This window comes from Acanthaster planci, linkage group LG01 (genome assembly GCF_054643075.1).
Source record: "Acanthaster planci isolate LZ-2023a linkage group LG01, COTS_SCS, whole genome shotgun sequence".
Taxonomy (NCBI): Eukaryota; Metazoa; Echinodermata; class Asteroidea; order Valvatida; family Acanthasteridae; genus Acanthaster; species Acanthaster planci.
In genome coordinates, this window is record NC_141777.1 from 8,424,123 (window position 1) to 8,444,264 (window position 20,142).

The following is a 20,142-nucleotide window of genomic DNA, read 5'->3' on the forward strand; positions in this document are numbered from 1 at the left end:
TTTAAATGGTTTATGGGAGTTGGTACATGGCTATCTGTAAGATTTGTAAGGAGGGCCTGCATGGAGCGCCCTCACAGACTGACAAAGGACAGGTTTTTGTTCCAGTATGCTTGAGAGTACTTCATTGTCATGTAAATCTAAATAACGAAACATGTCCTTTGTGAGGATGCTCCACGCAGGCCCTCTATAAACATGGTCATGGAGACATGGGATTGTAGGAAAAGAACCGTACAGTTCAGGAAGTATTCCCCCTTGCCCGCCCTACCCCCAGAACTGTGGGGTCGGACGTCTGCTCCGCTCCCACGGACCCCACAGTTCTGGGGGTACCCCCCGCCCCGGAATGCAAGGCCAACGTCAAATTATATCAAAAAAACCACCTGTGGAAATCTTAGGACATAAACATGATAAACATTCGTGAAATTGTAAAGTCATGCTTGTGCCCATGTGGTAAAAACGCTGCTCTTTAGGTAGGCCTGTTACGCCCCAACTATAGTATCAGTCCCAACTAGAGTGCCACATTTGGGCCGGCCCAACTACAGCAGCGCCTGTGTGCACGCAAAGTCATATTGTTTACAAATGTCATGTCATTGGTCATAGGGCTAAATGAACAGATGAAGTGCCACATTTTGGATGAATTTTGTCAAGTGCGAGACACATTGTCTTGGATTATGTTGAGACATTTCCCACAGACATGGGTCAACAATAGTTGGGCCGGGTCAACAATATTTGGGACTTATGCTTTACTTGCAGGTGGCGTAAGAGCTGAACAGGCCTAACTTAGGTCGAGCTTGCAGGTTAACGATTGCTTATTTTAATACATTGCTGCGTTTCAGATGGCATGAGCTCCTTGCTTTATTTAATACAACTTACCTACGCGAATTTGTTAAATCATGACGATGTTGCGACAAGTAACCTTAACAACCGTAACGCTAACAATTTGTTCAGGTGAGGCTGCAGCGATGGCGATTTGCACAAGAAGAATTCGGCTTCAATAAAGGGCGCCCTCAATAGGTCACTGAGCCGAAAACTTCACCATCATGTCAATTTTTCCATCAATACAATGCGCGACAAAAAAACTTTGCGTTATCCAAAACTAAAACACAAAAAGTTATTTTTGTTCCATTTCCTTTCCTGAGATTAAAGAGATACGGCTCAAAATTTGAAAAAGGCAACTGTGGGGGTCCGAGATGATGGATCTTGTCAATTTCGAAGAACTGATTTGGGGAAAATGTTAGGAAATTTCGATCAGAAAATAATTTACATTCATAAATTCCTCTGACAATCTCCCTAACAACTTGCAACTTGACCGTGTGCTACCATTTGATAATAATCGCTGCGAAGTAATAATGCTCACTGCGTTAATCACGCGCTGGCACCTGGATACGAGACAATTTAATCGATTCTGATTGGTCAAGAGTCTGTATGCCCTTGGCTCGCCACGCGCGCGCCAAGTCCATAAAGAGGTACTTGTGGACAACTTGTACAAGGAATATCTTAGAATGGACGGAGGTGTTCGGGAAAATTAAAGTAAAATGCTGTTAACAAAATCCATCAGTTACTGACTTCTTTTGAGAGATTTGTAATTGTGGCATATATCTAGGTTGAACAGGTGCTTTGAAAGCAACACAAACATAATTCTATAAACTCGAAACCGATTGCGGTTGATATGCTTGGTACTTGTTTATGTCTTAATTTTAAGAACATATTCTTGGGATCTTAGCAAGGTTAGGAGCCCACGTTATATATGTATATATAACACTCAGAACTGCTTAAAGTGACGACATAAGTTCTGCAGTCCGGCCTATTTAGTTAATGGCCTTTAGCCAAAAGTCGTGACGTCAAAAGTTGAGCTCGTTTCCTCTCGGATAAACCTTTTTGGAACCGGCCTAAAAGTTATGGCGTGTACAAAATCAACCTAAGGGAGATACCTCGCGTGAATCACACCTTTGCAAGACATTGAGAATACATAGTTTGATCGAAAATAATTTTATCATGTTCCAAGAAATTCTTCGGCTCCGAGAAAAAGCCGTATAAGAAATCACAACTAAAGAATGAACTGGATGCGTAAGCGTACTTACTCACTCCTAGTGAACCCAAGCAAAAAACAGAACCTTCAAGTGTTGACAGGCCCACAAAATAACATTCTTCCTCTAAGAATGAAAAAAGAGTTGAGCTAAGGTGCGCTGCCTGCAGTTTTTGTTTGTTCGTTACAAATTCGCCCCATTTTGTTTGAACTAAAAGAAGCAGCATATATGAAACCACTTCCATTATTCAGTTTGGAAAAATAGTAACATAATTTTTTTTAACATGTAGCGGGTTGGATTCCCCTCCAAGCCACATTAATCCTTATTTGCTGTCCCCAATTTCATTGTCAGCGTCCCGATCATGCCCTTAAACTCTCCTGGCCGTCGCATTCTACCACTCTGCACCTGCCTAGTAACTTCTGGGGGGACTCTAAGTAAAACAAAGGCGTTCCTCGAAACGCAGAGCCAGATGAATCAGAATGAATATGGAAAGACACAATGGGCACTTTTCTTTAGACACATGAATATTCTAGGAGACTAGGCAAAAGATTTCCGTGCCCAAGAGGCAGTACAGATAAAAAACACGTTTCTGGAAGAATTTGGGCAAAAACCTATCCACTCAGCTAGGGGGGACACAGACTTGGGCCAGGCAAAGAAAAGATCACCAATCGAAACCAGACTTTTCCTTTTTTTTACAAACTGTTAAACTAATTGATCCCAAATTACAAATTTATTCCAATTTTTCTAACTAGTCAATATTATGTTTAAAATTCTCGAGCACTACCAGTACAAATGGGTAAATGTTACCATGGAAAGATCAATAAAAAAATCGTCAGACAACTGCTGACTGACGACAACTAAAACGTACGTATCCTCTCCAAAACCCGCTTGTGATGACGTCACTACATCACAGACCCGTATCTCATGACTAACAACCTGCCCGCGTGCTGTGGAAGATTGTCAGATGGTGCGGTCTTTATCTCTCGGAGAGTGGCGGCGTTAACCTTACGTCATCGCCAAATCTCCGAGGTGCAGGCTGCCAGCTATTAATATTGGAGTTAACTCGGCAGGAATGAGTCCATAGTAAACTTCAGCACGGCTATCACGCAGCACCCCCGAACAAACATTGTGACTTCATTTTAAAGGGAACTTAAACCGATATTACCGTAACTCCCTCGCAAGCCTTCAGCGTTTGCTCTTCAGCCGAAGTCGAGTCATCATGGTGAAACAATTTGGAGTGGGAAGCAATCGGACATCCGGACAAAGCAATCAGTTCTCCGAGAATGATTGAAACGAGCATAATATGCACCACCCTGCGTGGGAAATTGTATATTCTGAACTTAAGCTAACCCTCCTATGAGTTGAACTTTCAAACCCATTCGTAAAATCCATACACTTGTGTAGTAGGCGTATGGCTTCGAGAGGGAGGGTTCTAAACGAAATTTAGGCATCGAATGGGGAAACGGGGGCAGGGCACACAACTACTGGTCAATACTACTGGTCAATACTACTAGTCAGTACTACTGGTCAATACTACTGGTCAATACTGCTCAATGCGTTACGCACGAAAACGCGAGGGGACGTTTCTTTCTGAAGGATGGGGGAGCCTGACTCTTGAAGCTTGTTATAATACGGTTAAGTACGCACAAGATAATGTGTGCACTTGAAATTCCAGTTTAAAGAAAGAAGATGCTTTTTTTCTGAACACTGTCTTATGGAAATGTCTCTCTGTATTTTGCCAGAACTTTGAGCAGGTGTTTTCATGCCGCGGCTTCGAATGTCATTTTCATCCAAACTCAATGTAATGCCGTTGTACAGAAGTTGCAATCTGGGAAAGTTGCCAATTGCCATAAAATGGGTTCGGTGAGTCTACTCTACTTCGGTGTGTACAACGCCTCTAAATTTCACTTCACACAGAAAAGCTGTGTGTTACATGCAGAAAATCCCCCAAATACTGGCTGTCCGATAATTTGGTTCTGGATACGCCTTGCTTCTATCGATGTCCCAAGTTTGCTTTAAAAATCTCCATCCTGCAGAGTACCCCCCCCACCGTCCACTAGACGGAGTCCTGTTTGGAACAGACCCACCTGGGCCAGCGCAATGTCAGCATTAACCTCAGTTAAATACAATTATCCCTTTGAGGACGTATGTCAATTTGAGTGTCCGCATTCATTATCTTCTAGCTTAATATTAATATTACTGTAATCTGTCCAATTTTCCAACCCTGTCTGGCAGTTTACCACGCGGTCGAGCCTGCCTCAAAGACCACGGCTTCCTCTGAAAAGCATACGGGAGCCCGTCCGCAGAGCAGAGGTGCAGCTGGATTATTTTTTTTTTCAGGTTGCGCGGGGAGTAAAATGACGGCAACCAGGATCCTTTGAGACACTGGTTTCCGTTTTGTGGTAAAAACGACAGAAAACTCACTTTCCTTCTCGTTTTATTTTGGTTGCATTACTACTTTCTGTTGTGGGTGCACCTTGGGACGGAAGAAATTTTCAAGGAAACATTCCCCCGGCCGCCACAGCTGCGCGGTGCTACTCAGTTTTGGAGACATGCCATGGACTTACGTGCAACTGTCAACTTCAGTTTCACATCCTTGTACCCTGTACCGGTAACTAGTTCAGACTATATCTCACCACCATCATTTTCTTAAAGCAACAAGTATATCTGGTGTCGCATAACGAGTTCATTTGTGCTTCTCGCTTGATTTCATCTCAGTGAAGATATTACTTACAGCTCTATGGCGATGTCTTATTAATTTTTGTCTGAATAAGAAAAAATGAGTCGATAGTTAACGTGCCCCCACGGCGCATGTGTAATTTGGTAGAGGAATACTCCCGGTCCAGCTTCTCGATTTCCTGATCAATCATCGGTACACCGGCTAACTCATTAATCCGGTATCACAAATTAGGTTATTATCTTAAAATTAATGTTTCCGCTGGTTCTTCTACAAACAGGTTACCACGCCCACACCCACTCAGTGGAAATTGTTTGGTTTAGACTCGCAACTGACGCTGCTCACCGACGCTAGTTTGATTTTACCGCAAAACATTGCATTTCCTGCGTTCGTCTGCTTCATTTTGATTCACCCACGGACGCAGAAACTTATATAACCGACCCGAGTCAATAACATCTTTCATAAGCCCAAAACGCGGTTACGAGTTCATTGCCCGCTTTTATCGTCTGAACGCGAAGGCGTAAACAGCAGTTGTCATCGCACTGCCGGATCGACTTAGTCACTGGCCAACCCCAAAATCTCCCATCTCTCAAGCACGTTTCCTGAAGGGAGAACACAAAAGAGGAAACCGGCCACATTTTCCACGGGTGAAGGTGCTTCCGAATTTACAGACGAAAAAGAAAAGGGGCTGGTGGATTTCGGTTGCGAGCCGGCGCAGGGCCCTTGCTGGGACGACCCCGTGGGACAAGCGCTGTTGGACTCCCAGACGAATCCACGCACGTACACCGCGCATTCGACCAAATAACAAAAGAGAAAGCCCTCTTGTGGGCTGATGACGCCTGAAGCTTTCTCAAGCAAGTTCAACGCGACGGTTTACCACTATTATATAACCGTTCCACCGGCTGTGCGCAAGGGTTTCGAAAACACGAGCGTAATCCGTATAAGGCGGCAAGAACTGTAAGCCCTTTTTCACTTTCGCCGAATTTCAGGCGCAAATTACACCCTGCAATTCCTCCATCATTATTTCGTGTCGCAAAAAATCTCTCCCGTTTTATTGGATGTCTGTGGGATGAAAGATGGCTGTCCTGTACACATCGGTGATTCTTAGATGCTTAGGCAGGCTGCTTCAAGGAAGTTTTGTCTCACTGATGTTAGCTGCCCTTGCTTGGGCTCTACTCAAATACAAGTGAGTAAATAATTATTATTTTTTTCATAGTTGTTGTTAAAATTTAATATGCAGTGTCGAATGCCGGTTTGGGAGTTGAGGGTTGTGAAATAAGAAGTTCTTTTCTGGAAATATGACAGAAATTATGAGACGTTTCAACAGCGGAGATGCTGTGCTATCCCCGTTGCAAAGTGTGGGCTCTCTATCTTTACGTAACTCCCCCAAGAGAGAGAACCCCAACCACCGTGCTGGATATACGCTGGTCTGTGTGTTCTTTGACTTTGATTTACTTTTTACTAACCGGAGCAACTTGCAGAGAAGAGTCTACTTGCCTATAACATTATTTTGACTGCCCTTAGGGTTAGGAATGCCTGCTTTTGTTGGGACCACAAGGCAGGTATTTTGAACGAGTGCTGCTACTTCACTATACAACATTCATGACACTGACGAAAATACTTCCATGTGCTTAATCGAAGAAAGGCTTCTCATACAATTTGTCATCACGTATCTTAATATCGCAAGGATCGCGTATGGATCGGACAAAGCACGCACGCAGGCATGTATTTTTTTTACGCTTTCGGTGAGAGATTAATATCTAAATCATAAACTTTTTTAAACTTTGAAGAAAACAGCTAAAGGGTACTATGCCCTTCTCGATCGGCGGTGGTGCACAGCGTTAACATGGACAAGTTGTAACTTTTCTCTGAACAAAGAAATATATTGCCGAACTTTCAAGTTTCTTTCAACGTAAATAATCTGTTTCTCTGAATGAAAAACTCTCGGATTCCTTTGAACATCGAAAATAGTATTCCTGTACGCATACTGTGTAATTTTTGTTGGCAGCACTTGTGGTTTCCTGTGGGGTCAAACTGTATTTTCTACTTCGCTCACCTTTCCTTATGGAAACTTAATTATGGTCGGTGCAGGTGATTGAGTGGCCTGTTAATAGACTTTGAAAATCACCAAACATTGTCTCAAAATAGGGACTTGCTGACAGATTGTTATCGTATACTGTATAATTCATGATTTATTGTTGTACAAGTCTTGCTAAAAAAGTGGCCTGCCTCAACAAAAATGTGAGTTTACTCTAAGCACTTGCCTCTGGAAAGAGACACAGCTGATTCTCGTCATCTTGAAACTGCTCGTTCCTTACATTGTATAAGACGTCAAAATGGCCTTGTATGGACTACTTGTGCAAGCTATTTTATTTAATTAATTAATTAGATATAGATTGTTTCCCTGTATGTAAGTTGAAGATGTGAGTTTATTATTTACTTTACAAAATTAGTGGTCATGGGCGGATCTAGACAGAATAAGTGAATATAGACTTTGCTTTAATCATAATAGACCACTCTCATTTTGCCTGCAACTTATATGGGCGACCAACGTGTTTGCAGAAATATCACCTTTCTGTTGGTTTTCAACTTTACCTTAAATTCGTTCAGAAAAAACTTTGTCCCATTTATTTTAAAGAGGGTTGTATTTTCATTTAGAATTCATTAGTATGTGTATTACTATCTGATGTTCGAATAGCTGCAAGGGATTTGTAATACTTCGTGAATTGTTCCTTTAATTTGTAGCGACGGAGAACTATAGTTTTAGCAGCCACTTACATGAAAAACACGGTTGTGACGTCAAAGCGCAGATCCTACTCAGCCTCTTCAAAATCAATGATTGGAAATGAGATCTTCAATAGAGTACCGAAGTGGATACGTCGCGCGCACAATTAGTGTGTGAATGGCATTAGCGCGAGAACCAGCGCGTGAACCAACACGTGCGCGTACTCCATTCGTTTGCACTGCACTTTCTGGTTCAAAGTGACGCCACACTTCGGTGCATGCAGAGAGAGTCTGGTATCACAGTGAACCAAAAGCTAACGCGTGCGTCTGTACACAGGCAGTTTTTTCCTAGCCCCCCCATGTTCAATGCCTCACTGAGCTGAACCGTTAGAGGTTGATCAAAGCTCTTCTTGCGTGATTGTATGTTGTATGTTGACAATGAATACTCCATGTGAACTGGTAGGAGCAATCTAAAATTGAGTGGAATAATTTCCGTTTTGAGCAAGATTCGTGGAAGCTAAAGAGTGACACGGCGACATCGCATCCTATACTAGGCCGGTAGAAAGAGGAAAGTTTCGAAGAATAAAATGTTAAAAGTCACGATGAAAAACTTCCCTGGAAATTGGCCTTAACCATTGATGCCGAAACATTATCCTGGTTTTTTTCCACGCCCGGTAGATTTCCGAAATCTTTCTTTTTACCCTCGCGTCTCCTCCAGTCTTTCGCCGAAACTCAAGCCTTCGCTGCTTTCATAATGGTTTAATGCATCTGAAAGATAAAACCTGTTGTTTCATAAACTCTTCCATATCCTAATTTACAAATAAAATGCAGTGTTGATCGGGCCCTCCTTTGCTTTAGATCGCGCGGTAAGACACGTCTTCCCAACGGACCTATCGGCTTGCCCCTGCTAGGATACATCCCCTTCCTGGGCCGCAAGCCGTACCTGACGTTCACGCGCCTGGCCCAGCGCTATGGCAGCGTGTTCAGCGTCCAGTTGGGTGCCAAGCTCCTGGTGGTGCTGAACGGTCGGAAGGCGATCCGGGAGGCTTTGGTGACCAAGAGCCGGGTGTTCTCGGGGAGGCCACAGTGGGTCCTGAATCGAGTCAACCAGGGAAAAGGTAAGTTCACGATGGTCTTCCTCATCAACCCTCTAAAAACAATGACATCACCACTACCAACCTCATCTTCATCTCTTTTTTTTAACCTTCAATCCCAAACTTCCTCCATCGACGAGGGAACAAAATAGCCGGGAGATAAAGAAAGCTAGAATCATTACAAACGCTACTTTGTCAGAGTTCATTTTTTTTCCAGTTCATTAACGCAACGAACTGCTACAGGACGCAGAATGCGGCTACTCGTGCCATATTCGCACAGACCAAAGTCAGTACAGATATCAACTCCAAAGTCGATGGCGTAGAGCCTTTTTCGACCTATTTTCCTCCTGAATTTACAAAAATTCCCCCCATTCCGGCTGTCCTGTCTTCATTACCAGCATTTAATCCATCGCGGTCGCCTTTGTCACAGTGATGACTTCATCGTGGTCATTAACCACCAACGCCACTTTGTCGCTGGCGTTATCGCTGTCGTCAAGTTACCCTCATTATCGCGACCACTGATATCATCTTGCAGGTTAAAAATCCAAAATTGTGATTTCCGAAGACTTACGAGCCTTCCAACGATGAAATGCTGTCCTTAGCTATTATAGTACCACCCATTAAGTTCTTAAGAATGGTTTTTAATTTCATCCTTGATGTTTAAGACTAAGGTTTAATAAGCTGACGAAAACACCCCAGAAATCAGACTGGAGGAAATTTTCATCTTACATCGATTCTGCAAAACCCAAGAAATACTCTCATTTTGTAATAATTTGGCGGCTTATGAATCACTCTTTTCCCCTGTTCGGGTAGATAGAGAGAGAGATAGGGATGGCTCTATTTTTGGTACACAACCAACCCCAACTCGTGACTATTTTTAGGCTGCGGTCAAAACCACTACACGCTTTTCCTGCATCAGCTTGATGTCTAAAGTAAATGTGACACGGGTATTTCACAATTCACGTTAGTTATTCAGTCCAGACGTGACATGCGTGACATTTTATTTGTTCGGTCCCTATATTTTCTCAAGTTCTTTGCCACTGCTTTGAAGGACTTCATACGATCCATATCTATGCTCCTGGGTGGAAGATGGTTGTTAAGAGATTTTGTCCTGGGAATTCTTCGCGGAAAAAGGTCTTTTCATAGATGTCGTTGTGTATGCATGTAGTGGTATACCTTACTTGTGTAGACACATTTGGCTGGGCAATCGGTATTATAACTGGGGTAGGTTAATTCCGGTTTCCCGTCAAGAGAATGACTTCAAGCGGTTGTATGTTTATTTGATTTTTTTTACAAATGGTTTAATATTTGTTTCTTTCTAAAGTATTTTTCTGCCTGTATAAATTCCAAGCCGGTAAGCTATAAATTGGAAAGGGTCCATTATACGTGAACTTCACTTGAGAACATGTTTGGGGTAACTTAAATGTAAGAAAACTTCCCATTTTTCTTTCAAATGTTTATAAATATCCATGTTTTTTTCAGACAAATGAGAGTGTTGTTGCGTGACGTTGTATTGTATATTGAGGATTTCTGCTCAAATTGTAAACTTTTTGGCCGTTGGAAACCTTTTCTGGGACCCGCTCATTGACCCGTAAACCGAACCACAAAATCACTAAAATGAACAAAAGTTTCGATAGCGCTTTACCCAAAATTCTGTCAATGTTAGTGCAGAAATAGCTGCAACACACTGAGGTTTCTTCTCTCGATGACATTTCACTTTTGCTCATAATTAATATGTAAATTTGTGTTTGAAAAATTAAGTAGGCATGCACCAAAATGCCATTAAAATGCCACTTGCCAGAACACCAATTGAAAATCAGGTACGGAACACAACGGTGACTTTATTTAAACGGGAACTTTATTTAAAAACTAGTGTTGCGTGAGCCCATTTGAATCCCGGATTTGTGGTTCCTTTCTGCCCGTTTGATCTGAAAGACAGATGTCGTGCCTCTCCTTTAATCACTAATTGAAACCTCAGTCAACGCCATGGCGGTAGCTCGGACTTGGCCACTGCCACAACTCAAGGTCAAATACCACGACGGGCAACGCCACGTACGGCAGTAGTTCGGCCTACCCAAACACGCCATAAGCCTTTTGGTCCTCGGGTCTTTTCTTTGTCCTCTCCGAATTAAGTATCAATTTTGGCCGGGTTCTGCTTTTCCCCCGGATTTGAGTAATCTCGGCGTGAATACCGACAAAGTGCGCTAACCCAACGAAATGGAGAGAAGGGGGGATTTGGCTGGGATTAATGTTGAGCCCTGGATGGGGCACTGAACATGTTGTCGTGGTTTGGAACATCCTCGCTGTGGTGACAGAACCGGACTCATGCTTGGTTTCAAGTTATGTGGCTGGTGTTTTGAATTTACTGAAAAGCGTTCTGAAGAGTTCGTCCAAACATTGGTCGTGTGAAAGTAGGAGCGTCTATATGGGTGTACATAACCGAGAAATTTTCGGCGGTCGTGGTAACATTTAGGTCGCCAGAGGGGGTGACGCCCAGCCCGACCTTCTCCATGCAGGTATGCCTGCTGTTTGTACATCAAAGTGGTCAATTAAGTGGAAAAAAAGTCTTTGGAAATTTAGTGGAAATTGGCATTTAATGATGTTAAACTTTTCTGTGACGTCACACAGTTGCTGAACGTGTTGATTATTTCAACGAATCCACAGCAATCTGTACATTCATGTGACGAACCAGAGATACCAAGAATTTGGCAAGGATTGTTTGTAAATACTCAGTGCCAAAAATTAGGTAAAGTGGGGAACAAATTGAAAAACGAAAATGTTACGAACCATACTGTACTTTGTAAGATTTTGAAGTCGCATTTACAAGGTTATTCAACAAAATACATCAAAAAAGATAATAACAAAATTAATCAAAAGTGAAAAATGTAATGTAAACCAAATGTGTACGTCAATATTTTTTCATGAATCTTGATTTAATTCATATGCCATACTCCTCATTATGCATAGCTACCTGCTGTTTGAGAAAAGTCAGAGAATAGACTGTTGATTCGTCTACAGTTCCTCGTCCAAAATTACTTGCTAAGCCTACTTTCGCCACAGTCCACAATCTTCAACGCAGTCTCAGATTTTTCAACCAAAACGAACTACACTTTTAACCAATCAGGAATCGCCAATCAGCAAGCCAATCCCACTTGGCGGGAACACCGCCGTTTCGTGCTGTCAGTCATGCGCAGCATAGGAGAAGGAAGGACTCAGATGGAAAACAAAGTTGCTGAAGAGGTACGTCAATTATAATCGAGTTTTGCTCACCAATTTGGAAGATTTAAGCAACACATCCCAAAGATAAGACCCTCCCTTTGTTCATACCTGAAAAAGACATGATCCGGATTACTTAAAATCCTGTGGGCATCTATGTATTAATTGCTCTCTCTTTCGCTATTTAAATCTTCCATTTTTAAACAGAAGCTTCTATCTTCAATTTCTGGCTTTCACTCAGACGAAACAAGCACTGCAGTTACCCGGTTTAAACCAGGCCTTTAATGCAACCGCTCAAAAATCATTACCGGCCCAATTTGTAATCAGTCCCCGGTGAGTTCTCCCTAGCACGAGATCCCGGTTCATTGAACCAGTCGAATCTCTCCGGTGGGGTCTTTGTGCAGTAACTGCTTGATGGATGGGTCCGCTCTGGGAAGGCATGTTCTTCCCCTCATCTCTTGTCGTTCCCCGACGCGAATGTCGTCGCGCTTGTTTTTGCAATGTGTTATGTGGAGTCGCTCGGACACAACCATGTGCCTCTGCTTGTCAGTGTTCCGCACAAGACTGCTTGCTGACTGATTACCTAGACGACAAAAATCTTGCGAGCGCACAGCTTGTTACATCTATCGATCATTGGCGTAACTACGGGGGGTGTCCCCGGTGGAAATCCGTGCCCCTGGGGTGGACCTATGTATAAGCTACAGTCCATCTGCTTTCAGTGTCCTCCTGGGATCCCTCAAGAAATTTCATCCAAGTTACGCTTTTGTTACTCGTTTCTGGTCTTTACTTGACAAACTCAGATGGTGTTTTCTATACAAAAATACAGTATCGAAAGGCTGGAGCTGGTAATGAAACTACGAAAGTGCTCTTTTGTCAAAGAAACGTTAACCAATAATTATTTGAAAAGACAAGCTTGCTTGAAGGAGCGCACACTCTTATGTATGGAACACCATACTTCTGCGTTTTTTTCCGGAGCACTCTCAGAACGAACCTATTCCGTAGATAAGGAAAAGTAGGGATGATATTCAAATCTCGTACACCTACCTTCATACACCTATCTTACATCCGTTGATGTGTTCAGTGATGTGTGACACAAAGATGTCACAACTGGCAAAAGTTTCATATTAAAGCTTTTATGGGTGGCCTCAAGTCCCCCCCCTTTTATAAAGTGATACGCATGGTTGCAAAACTGTTTCTCTAGCCCCAAGTTAGAGCAGTGTTATTGCATGGTTTGGGCCAGTAAAACGACTTCATTTTGACGGTTCAAGATAGCACTCCATCTTCCCCAAGAAGTGGGGTGCTCTCCGTTAATGATCTTCAACTCCACTGCTCGAGAGATGCGACCAAAAAGACAGACATTGCCAATTTAATGGGATGACAATCAAAGCAGGCTATATGTCTCATCCAACTTTCAGGTGTCCCATCTCATCGAGGAGTTTGCGTCCCACAATGGCGACGCGATGAACATGACTTATCCTGTTCAGCTGGCCTTCAGCAACGTTATCTGCTCCGTGTGCTTTGGCCAGCGCTTCAAACCCACCGACCCCGACTTCAAGCGCCTGCTGCACATGGCCGACGTCTTCTTCAGCCACCTGACCAGCGCCAGCGCCGCCAATTTCATCCCTCTGCTCTGGTACCTTCCCCTCCCCGGCCACCGGGCGGTGCGGGAGATGTACACCGGCATTTTGGACTTCGTCTCGGCCAAGGTGGACGAGCACAAAGCCAGCCTCGACCCGGACTCGCCCCGAGATCTCATCGATATCTACCTGATCGAGATAGCTAGGCGCAGAGCTGGTACTAACCCCGATGGATCGGACTTGCCGGTGGAGAACGGTTTCAACGAAGACTACATAAAGCACGTGGTAGCCGACCTGTTCTTCGGTGGGACAGAGACGGTGAACGCGGGCGTGTTGTGGGGATTCGTGTGCATGGTCTTATATCCAGACGTCCAGGCGCGTGTTCAGGCGGAAATTGATGAAGTAGTCGGGCAGGATCGGATGCCCACAATGGCAGATCGAGCTCATCTACCTTACACACAAGTAAAAAAAATCTTTCCGTATTGAACCCGTTAACATTACCCACTTTCACTACCTGGAAATATTCCTATTTATACCCCAAAGACAAACATTCAGTCAAGAGCGAAACACCAAAACTCATAGACTTAAGAATTATCACAAAAGGGGAAACGTTTCATGCTGTTTCATTAAATTGACAGCATTTCTAGGAAGTCTGGGCAGGCAGTTCGAACTTTCCTGAACCATGGTTTTTTTTTATGGGTTCATGCCTCCACAGACGTGTGAAATCCTGTCATTTATGTACCCCTTGGGCGTATTCCAAACTCCGTTCTCGTGTTAAATGAACACGAGAACAAGGTTTCGAACAGGGAGAATCAACACGCGAACATTGTTCGCCAACAAGGTTCTCACTCCCCACTTTCTGGAGAGTGGATGGAGAACATCAAGAACAAAGATGGCGGATATAGGCAGATACCGTAACCTAATGTTGGTTTTGTTACTTAAACTAGAAAACACAATAAGGAAAAAAACCAGGGCAAACATTCATGGCTATTGGAGAGAATTAACCCTGATTATTTACATGTAATATGGATATTTGGGGATTTTGTTTAATGTGAGATGGTAAATGTTATGCCATCTTTTCATTTGGTGTCAAAATGGCGACTGCTATCTTGACCTTCAGCGCAGCTGCAGTCGGCAGCTGGACTCCTTTTGCACTTCGGCATTCGTAATCCACACCCAAGAACACTGTTCTTAAGTCCCACGAGAATGGGGTTTTGAATACGCCCCGTAGACTACTCAGCGTCACTAGATGTCGTCTCGTGTGATGACAGGAAAATTAAAATGAGAGAGAAGGCGGCAAGATACAGATCGTCAAACATCATTTAAATGCTCAGATATAGTCAGTGTTACGCAGATATGCTCGCGAAGTTTTTTCAGGGGGGCCTCGCTTTGTCACGGTACAGAAGAGGTCGTCAAAGAACAGCTTTAGCATAAAAACTATGGATCAGTTGTTGATCATCTCAATACAAAAAAAATTCTCTTTTCTCGACCTTTTATTTTTTTTCCATTTCGACAGGCAACACTGCAGGAGATCAACCGGCGCTGCAACGTCATTCCCTGCGCCATCCCACACGTGACGACGGAAGACGTGGAAATGAACGGCTTCATATTGCCCAAGGGGACCACCGTCACGGCCAATCTGTACTCAGCACACATGGACCCGGAGTGCTGGCGCGAACCCGAGCGCTTTGAACCCGCTCGCTTCTTGGACGAGACGGGACAACTCATCCGGGGGCATGATTCCTATATGCCCTTCTCTTTAGGTAAATTGCAAATAACTTGAGAAGACAGTAGGTTTGAAGGATAGGGAGCCAGGCACCACAGGTCCTGAAAAGAGACTTGAAAATTCACGAGCTCGTGGGTAAGTTTAATAAAGACAAAATACTTGACCTGAAACCTACAAAACATTATTTTTTTCTGATATCACTGCAGTGCACTTTTTCACCAGCCAAGCTCAGTAGGTGGTTGAGAAACTCTGTGCGGTCATTTTGACACTAATTTTGTGAAAATCGAACATACTATTCTCGCGCAGCGCCCGTTTTTTCCCGACACAATCAGGCCAAACTGTGTACCATTCTCCAGTGCCGTGATGCTCTATACACGCCAGCTGGGAAGTGTACTGTGCGTCCTTCAACCTCAAATGACCCTAACAAGAAACGTACCCGTGTGTCACACTGGGTCGACACTTCACATTTGCATTGATGAGGACGGTTTTTTTTACATGCATGCCAAGTTTTTCAAAAATAAGGCATGGGACGGCTGAATTCTTAGGGGGGACGAAATCCGTACTAGAGCTGTGAGATGGTCCAAAATAAACTATTTTCGGGTTTAAATCCATAAATTCTATAATAATGCATTGCGGCTAAGTTCAGCATCTTCTTGAAAGCAAAAAAAAAAAAAAAAAGGAACGTTTCGCATCTTTCCTCAGCGGCAGACAGAAGTCTCGGATATAAATTGACTCATCATAAATCATTATGCTGAGACAAATTTAAATCACAATGATATTGCACACTCCAAAATGGTCGCTTTTTGTTTCACTTAGCGCATGGGCAGTACAGTAATTCCTGCCAATCTTCCCCTAAAGGTTGCCGTAAACTCTCCTTGATATTGTGTGACGAGCTGTGCATTAACTGTCGATGAAGGTCCTATCATTAAATATTTCTTTATAGACCTTTGCTCTGTCACGTAAATGGTCACCACAGCTCGCCTGACTATTGATTCCTCCAATCTGATAAGTTCATGTCGGTGTAATTCAAACCAGGACCCCGCGCCTGTCTCGGGGAGCAGATGGCCAAGTGCGAGATGTTCCTGACGTTCACGGGCATCCTCCAGAAGTTCCGTCTTGAGCTGGCCGAGGGAATAGAGCGCCCTACTCTCGACGGTCTGCCAGGCATCACGCACGCACCTAGGCCGACCAGAATCAGACCCATTCCGAGGAAAATCCTAAGAGATTAGGCGGCTTTAGCATGGTTTTTAATTACATATCCCTCGGTAGGGCTTGAACGAAATCCCACCCACAATTGCCACCTTCTCCATGACGTGTACGTTGGGTAAACCAAGGGTGGATCAAGAGCCGAATTTTCCGGGGGGAGGCAATCTTTCGGGGGAGGACCACAAAGACTTTTAAAAATTGTGTAACCTTTAACAGGCCTTTCTGGCCTTAAGGTGAGTTTCATTTGTGGCCATACATTTTACATGCTTTGGGAAGAGAATGAAAGTGTCCCCAATATTCACTTTTTTCTCACTTTCAAAATAAAATAAACATCTGCCCATTGGAAAGACATCCCCTCCCCCCCGATCTGCCGGTGAAAATTTGCCGAACTTGAGCAACTCCTTTATAGACGAAGATGAATGGAAACTTAACATTATGTACGGGTGGAATTCAAGTCCGATCAAATGTCATCTCAGTTTAAATCGTTATTCCATGTAAGACATACAGCAATATCATACAATCGTGTGGTGCTCCCTTGAAAAATCTGTGCACCCCCGGGTGCCCCCTGGGACATTTTATCCTTAGTTACGCCACTGTTAAAAAAGGCAATGGAACACATTGCATCACGCCCTTGGGCCATCTGTGAGGGTTGTATTAGACATGTTATAGATTACTGTGTACCTGTTTTAATGAAAATCTTAAGCAAGAACAAGTGAATAAGTTAGAACGTATTCAAGGACGGGTGTGTCGCATTATTATTTGAGAGGATTACCAGAGTTGTAGGCTCGAGTCACTTGACTTGAGTCAGACTCGAGTCTCTACCTTTGTGACTCGTGACTTGACTTGTAACTATTAGTTGTTGACTTGTGATTTGACTTGTAAAATGACTTGTTACCACTTCTGGAGCTTTCACAAGTTATAACTATGCCTTAAACTCGCGCAATCTTCAACACTTGTGAAGCAAGGAGACATACTTTGTAGAGACTGCTATTTCAACTGAAAACCAACAAGTGTGTAAAGTTTGACTACCACCAAAAAGAAACGTTGGTTTTTAACTTAAGACATACCCAAAAGTTTGAACAGTTCAAATACCGCACAAAACGATACATTAACAGTGCACTTTCCCATCTCGTTGACGTTTTAAATATTTTGTAACGGTTTTTAACTCACGTGATGTGAATAGTTAGTAATTTAGTTGTGTAGTGTCTGCTCTTCTTAGTGTTAGTCGAGTCGAGTCATTTTAACATTGTGACTCGAGTAGAGTCATGAGGTCAAGAAGTCGAGTGGAGTCACTCTGTGTAGTGGAGTCGAGTCAAGTACCGAGCTCAAGTCAAATTGAGTCACAAATTTTTGAACACAATACAATGAAAACACAACTACATGTAAGTCATTTTTAATTTTTTTATTTTCATTTAGACATACTGAAAACATAGTAGGGTGACAGGTATCCAGCCAACTAAACTTCTGCTTTTGATTTTTTTGAGCCTCGAGTCTGATAAGCTTATACTCGAGTAGAGTCTCAATGAGAGACTCGAGTCGAGTCGAGTCATTTACCCATCGAGAGTTGAGTCCAGTCGAGTCGTCAAAAACTTGTCACCCGAGTCGGAGTCATTGACTCGATTTATTACAACTCTGGAGTCTCTTTTGTTTGTCAATAATTTGTCTATATATAATATTAGCGTTTATGTAGATTTGTTCTTCAAATATTGTAATATTAAATAGTTGTGATGTAAACATGTACAAATCAGTTTTAACCATTAAACGTGTTTTTAAATAAACCATTATTTGAATTGGATCGCAATTGAATTGCATACGAAAAATCAGGAAATAATTTTTGGTGTTAGATGGAGGTGTAGTTTGTATACGTTGGGGAAAAGTAGAATAATGCGTTTTAATCTGTTCAGCGAAAGCTTAACGGATTGTTGTTTATGGTCATGTTCAGTTCATGCAATTACATAATTGACGAATTTCTTTGTCTTAAGCCGGTTTACACAGTCCCATTTGTTCGGTATGAACCTGGGCAAATTAAAGTCGAAATACGAATGAACAACTTGGCTGTGGTCGGGTGGGTGTTAACATTAGTTCCTGGAAACTGGATAGCGACAGCAGCCCTTGTGCACGGACGGTCTCTTGGAGCCCGTCCGTTCTGATAGTGTAGCGCCCTCTTTTGTTATGAATCATAATCGCGCATGGGCTCGTCATCTAACAGGGGAAAGGGGATTTTCCATACCCCTCAATCTTCAACCGTGTAGCGACAACTTAGTTTTTCAAAACCTGACATGAACTTCCATACATCAGTTTTATACATCTGAAAAAACTTGTGGCCCATAAAGGTTTTTCACGCGACGTAACATGACGACCAGAGGCATCTTAGGAATTGCAAACGAACCATGTCCCTGGAGGTGCGTGGATTTCCGTATCTATTGGAAATTTCATTGTACCCCAGAATCCTTGATCTAGTAAAATGTTGAGAGTGTAGGTTGAACGCCGACCATTAAAAATCACGTGACTGGGACAGATTGGTCAAATTAGTCAGCCCACTTTCGAATAATGAACATTTCAGCCATTTAGTGTCATTTGTAAAAATGCTCGGATCTTTGACAAATTATTTTCTATTCCAACTTTGGCTGTGTGGTATTTACTTGATATTAAACAATGAAACACAATTAAGAATGTAGAATTGTTTTTGTTTTGTTTTTGTGTGCGGGGGTGTATTTGGAGGAGCTTGCAATTAATTATTTTCTTCTGAAACCTTTTTTTAAATCTTGAATGTTTGGATCTGTCATCTTCTCATTAACTTGGTATATCGAAAAAAATTGATCGATAGTTCATACGTTATGCATTACTTCAGAATTTTATTTCCTGTGCCGGCCAACCTTTTTGATTTTAGGGGTATGGGTTTTTAAGGTTTAAGGGACCAGTGCTTTTGATTGAGGATTTGTAAAGGAAATTTGAACAGTCTTGATTACAAAAAAGGTGGGTCCGTGCTCATATATGACTTTTTAAGAGAAAACTGAATTTCTTTGCAGTGGAGGCGTCAGGATTCCGACGTGAGAGTTGAATTAATCATCAAGCAAAGTTCATCTTAGTTCCCCAAAATCAAGTTCTAATTCATGTTTGTTAAAAAAAAAAAGTCGATATCAAGGTCCGCAAAATGGCAAACTTCAAACTTCAGTGGGTCAAGTGATGGCGCTGTTACAACACTCCGTAAAAAAACTCGAAGTGGCCAACTAGTCTAGTCGTCGCCTCCCCTTGTCCGTGATCCACGACATGTACTTGATAATAGGGAACCAGGCTAATAAACTTTTTGTTGATAATAAAATTTGATGAATGAGTGGTCGTGAGTCACGATGTTTCTGGCTTTTTGTTATGACACGGATGGATGGGATGTGACTTATTTTATTCAGTGTTATGGTTAGCATCTGGGCGGACTGGTCATCACCGCTTCTGCACGAAAGTGTGCAATGCCTTGTTTTAATTCTGAAGCAATGCCGCGGCAATCAAAGTGTGATGGGCTTGGTTTGATGTCATGCACGGAATGATGTCGATCTCATCTCGTCCGGAATTGAACGTTGACGTTGAACTTGCATTGTTGTTAGAATTGTGACGAGAAAACACCCAGTTAGCAGTTGTACCGTAAGTCCATTGATAAAAACCCGAGGCGTACATGTATTTGTTGTGTGAAAGGATGTGATGTTTAGGGTTGGTTGTAACTGTGCACACAGTGTATTGGAAACTCCAGATTAGGCCTACAGCAGTTTCCTGATCGCAATCAGCGTGCAAAGAAACAAATTGGAAATATTTGTCAGTCGCATTTTGGGAGGCCCGAGGAGGTCTGCTTTTTAAGGCAGACCTGCCTGTATATTTTTAAAACTAGTAGTGGAAAAAATGTTGCATC

At 42.8% G+C, this 20,142-nt stretch overlaps 3 protein-coding genes across 7 annotated transcripts in view; 2 read left to right on the forward strand and 1 right to left on the reverse strand.

Annotated features, from left to right (window-relative positions):
* LOC110979278 (tetratricopeptide repeat protein 8-like) overlaps positions 1 to 20,142 on the reverse strand; it is a 112,366-nt gene that overhangs the window by 12,407 nt on the left and 79,817 nt on the right. For 2 of the 4 annotated variants that reach the window (XM_022234936.2, XM_022234933.2), the window contains exon 1: positions 871 to 992. The exons of the other annotated variants lie outside the window; for them this stretch is intronic. The gene's annotated coding sequence lies outside the window, so the exon portion shown is untranslated. Of the gene's footprint in view, positions 1 to 870; positions 993 to 20,142 lie in introns of those variants that run through there. 4 annotated transcript variants of the gene reach the window in all.
* Positions 5,277 to 18,045, forward strand: LOC110979233 (cytochrome P450 2U1-like). Its single transcript, XM_022234848.2, has 6 exons — positions 5,277 to 5,887; positions 8,284 to 8,543; positions 11,644 to 11,759; positions 13,151 to 13,774; positions 14,829 to 15,075; positions 16,074 to 18,045. Exons 1-6 carry the CDS (start codon positions 5,778 to 5,780, stop codon positions 16,265 to 16,267), a joined length of 1,551 nt encoding a protein of 516 aa, XP_022090540.2. The 5' UTR covers positions 5,277 to 5,777; the 3' UTR covers positions 16,268 to 18,045.
* Positions 19,544 to 20,142, forward strand: part of LOC147800303 (pleckstrin homology domain-containing family H member 1-like) — a 79,184-nt gene continuing 78,585 nt past the window's right edge. For both annotated transcript variants that reach the window (XM_087135515.1, XM_087135519.1), the window contains exon 1: positions 19,544 to 19,880. The gene's annotated coding sequence lies outside the window, so the exon portion shown is untranslated. The remainder of the gene's footprint in view (positions 19,881 to 20,142) is intronic.

Excerpts from the sequence above, each read along its gene's own strand:
- LOC110979233 (XM_022234848.2), top strand. The coding sequence starts at position 5,778 with ATGGCTGTCCTGTACACATCGGTGATTCTTAGATGCTTAGGCAGGCTG. Across the intron at positions 11,760-13,150 it reads AAAACAAAGTTGCTGAAGAG|GTGTCCCATCTCATCGAGGA; the intron begins GTACGTCAATTA and ends TCCAACTTTCAG. Across the intron at positions 15,076-16,073 it reads CTATATGCCCTTCTCTTTAG|GACCCCGCGCCTGTCTCGGG; the intron begins GTAAATTGCAAA and ends AATTCAAACCAG.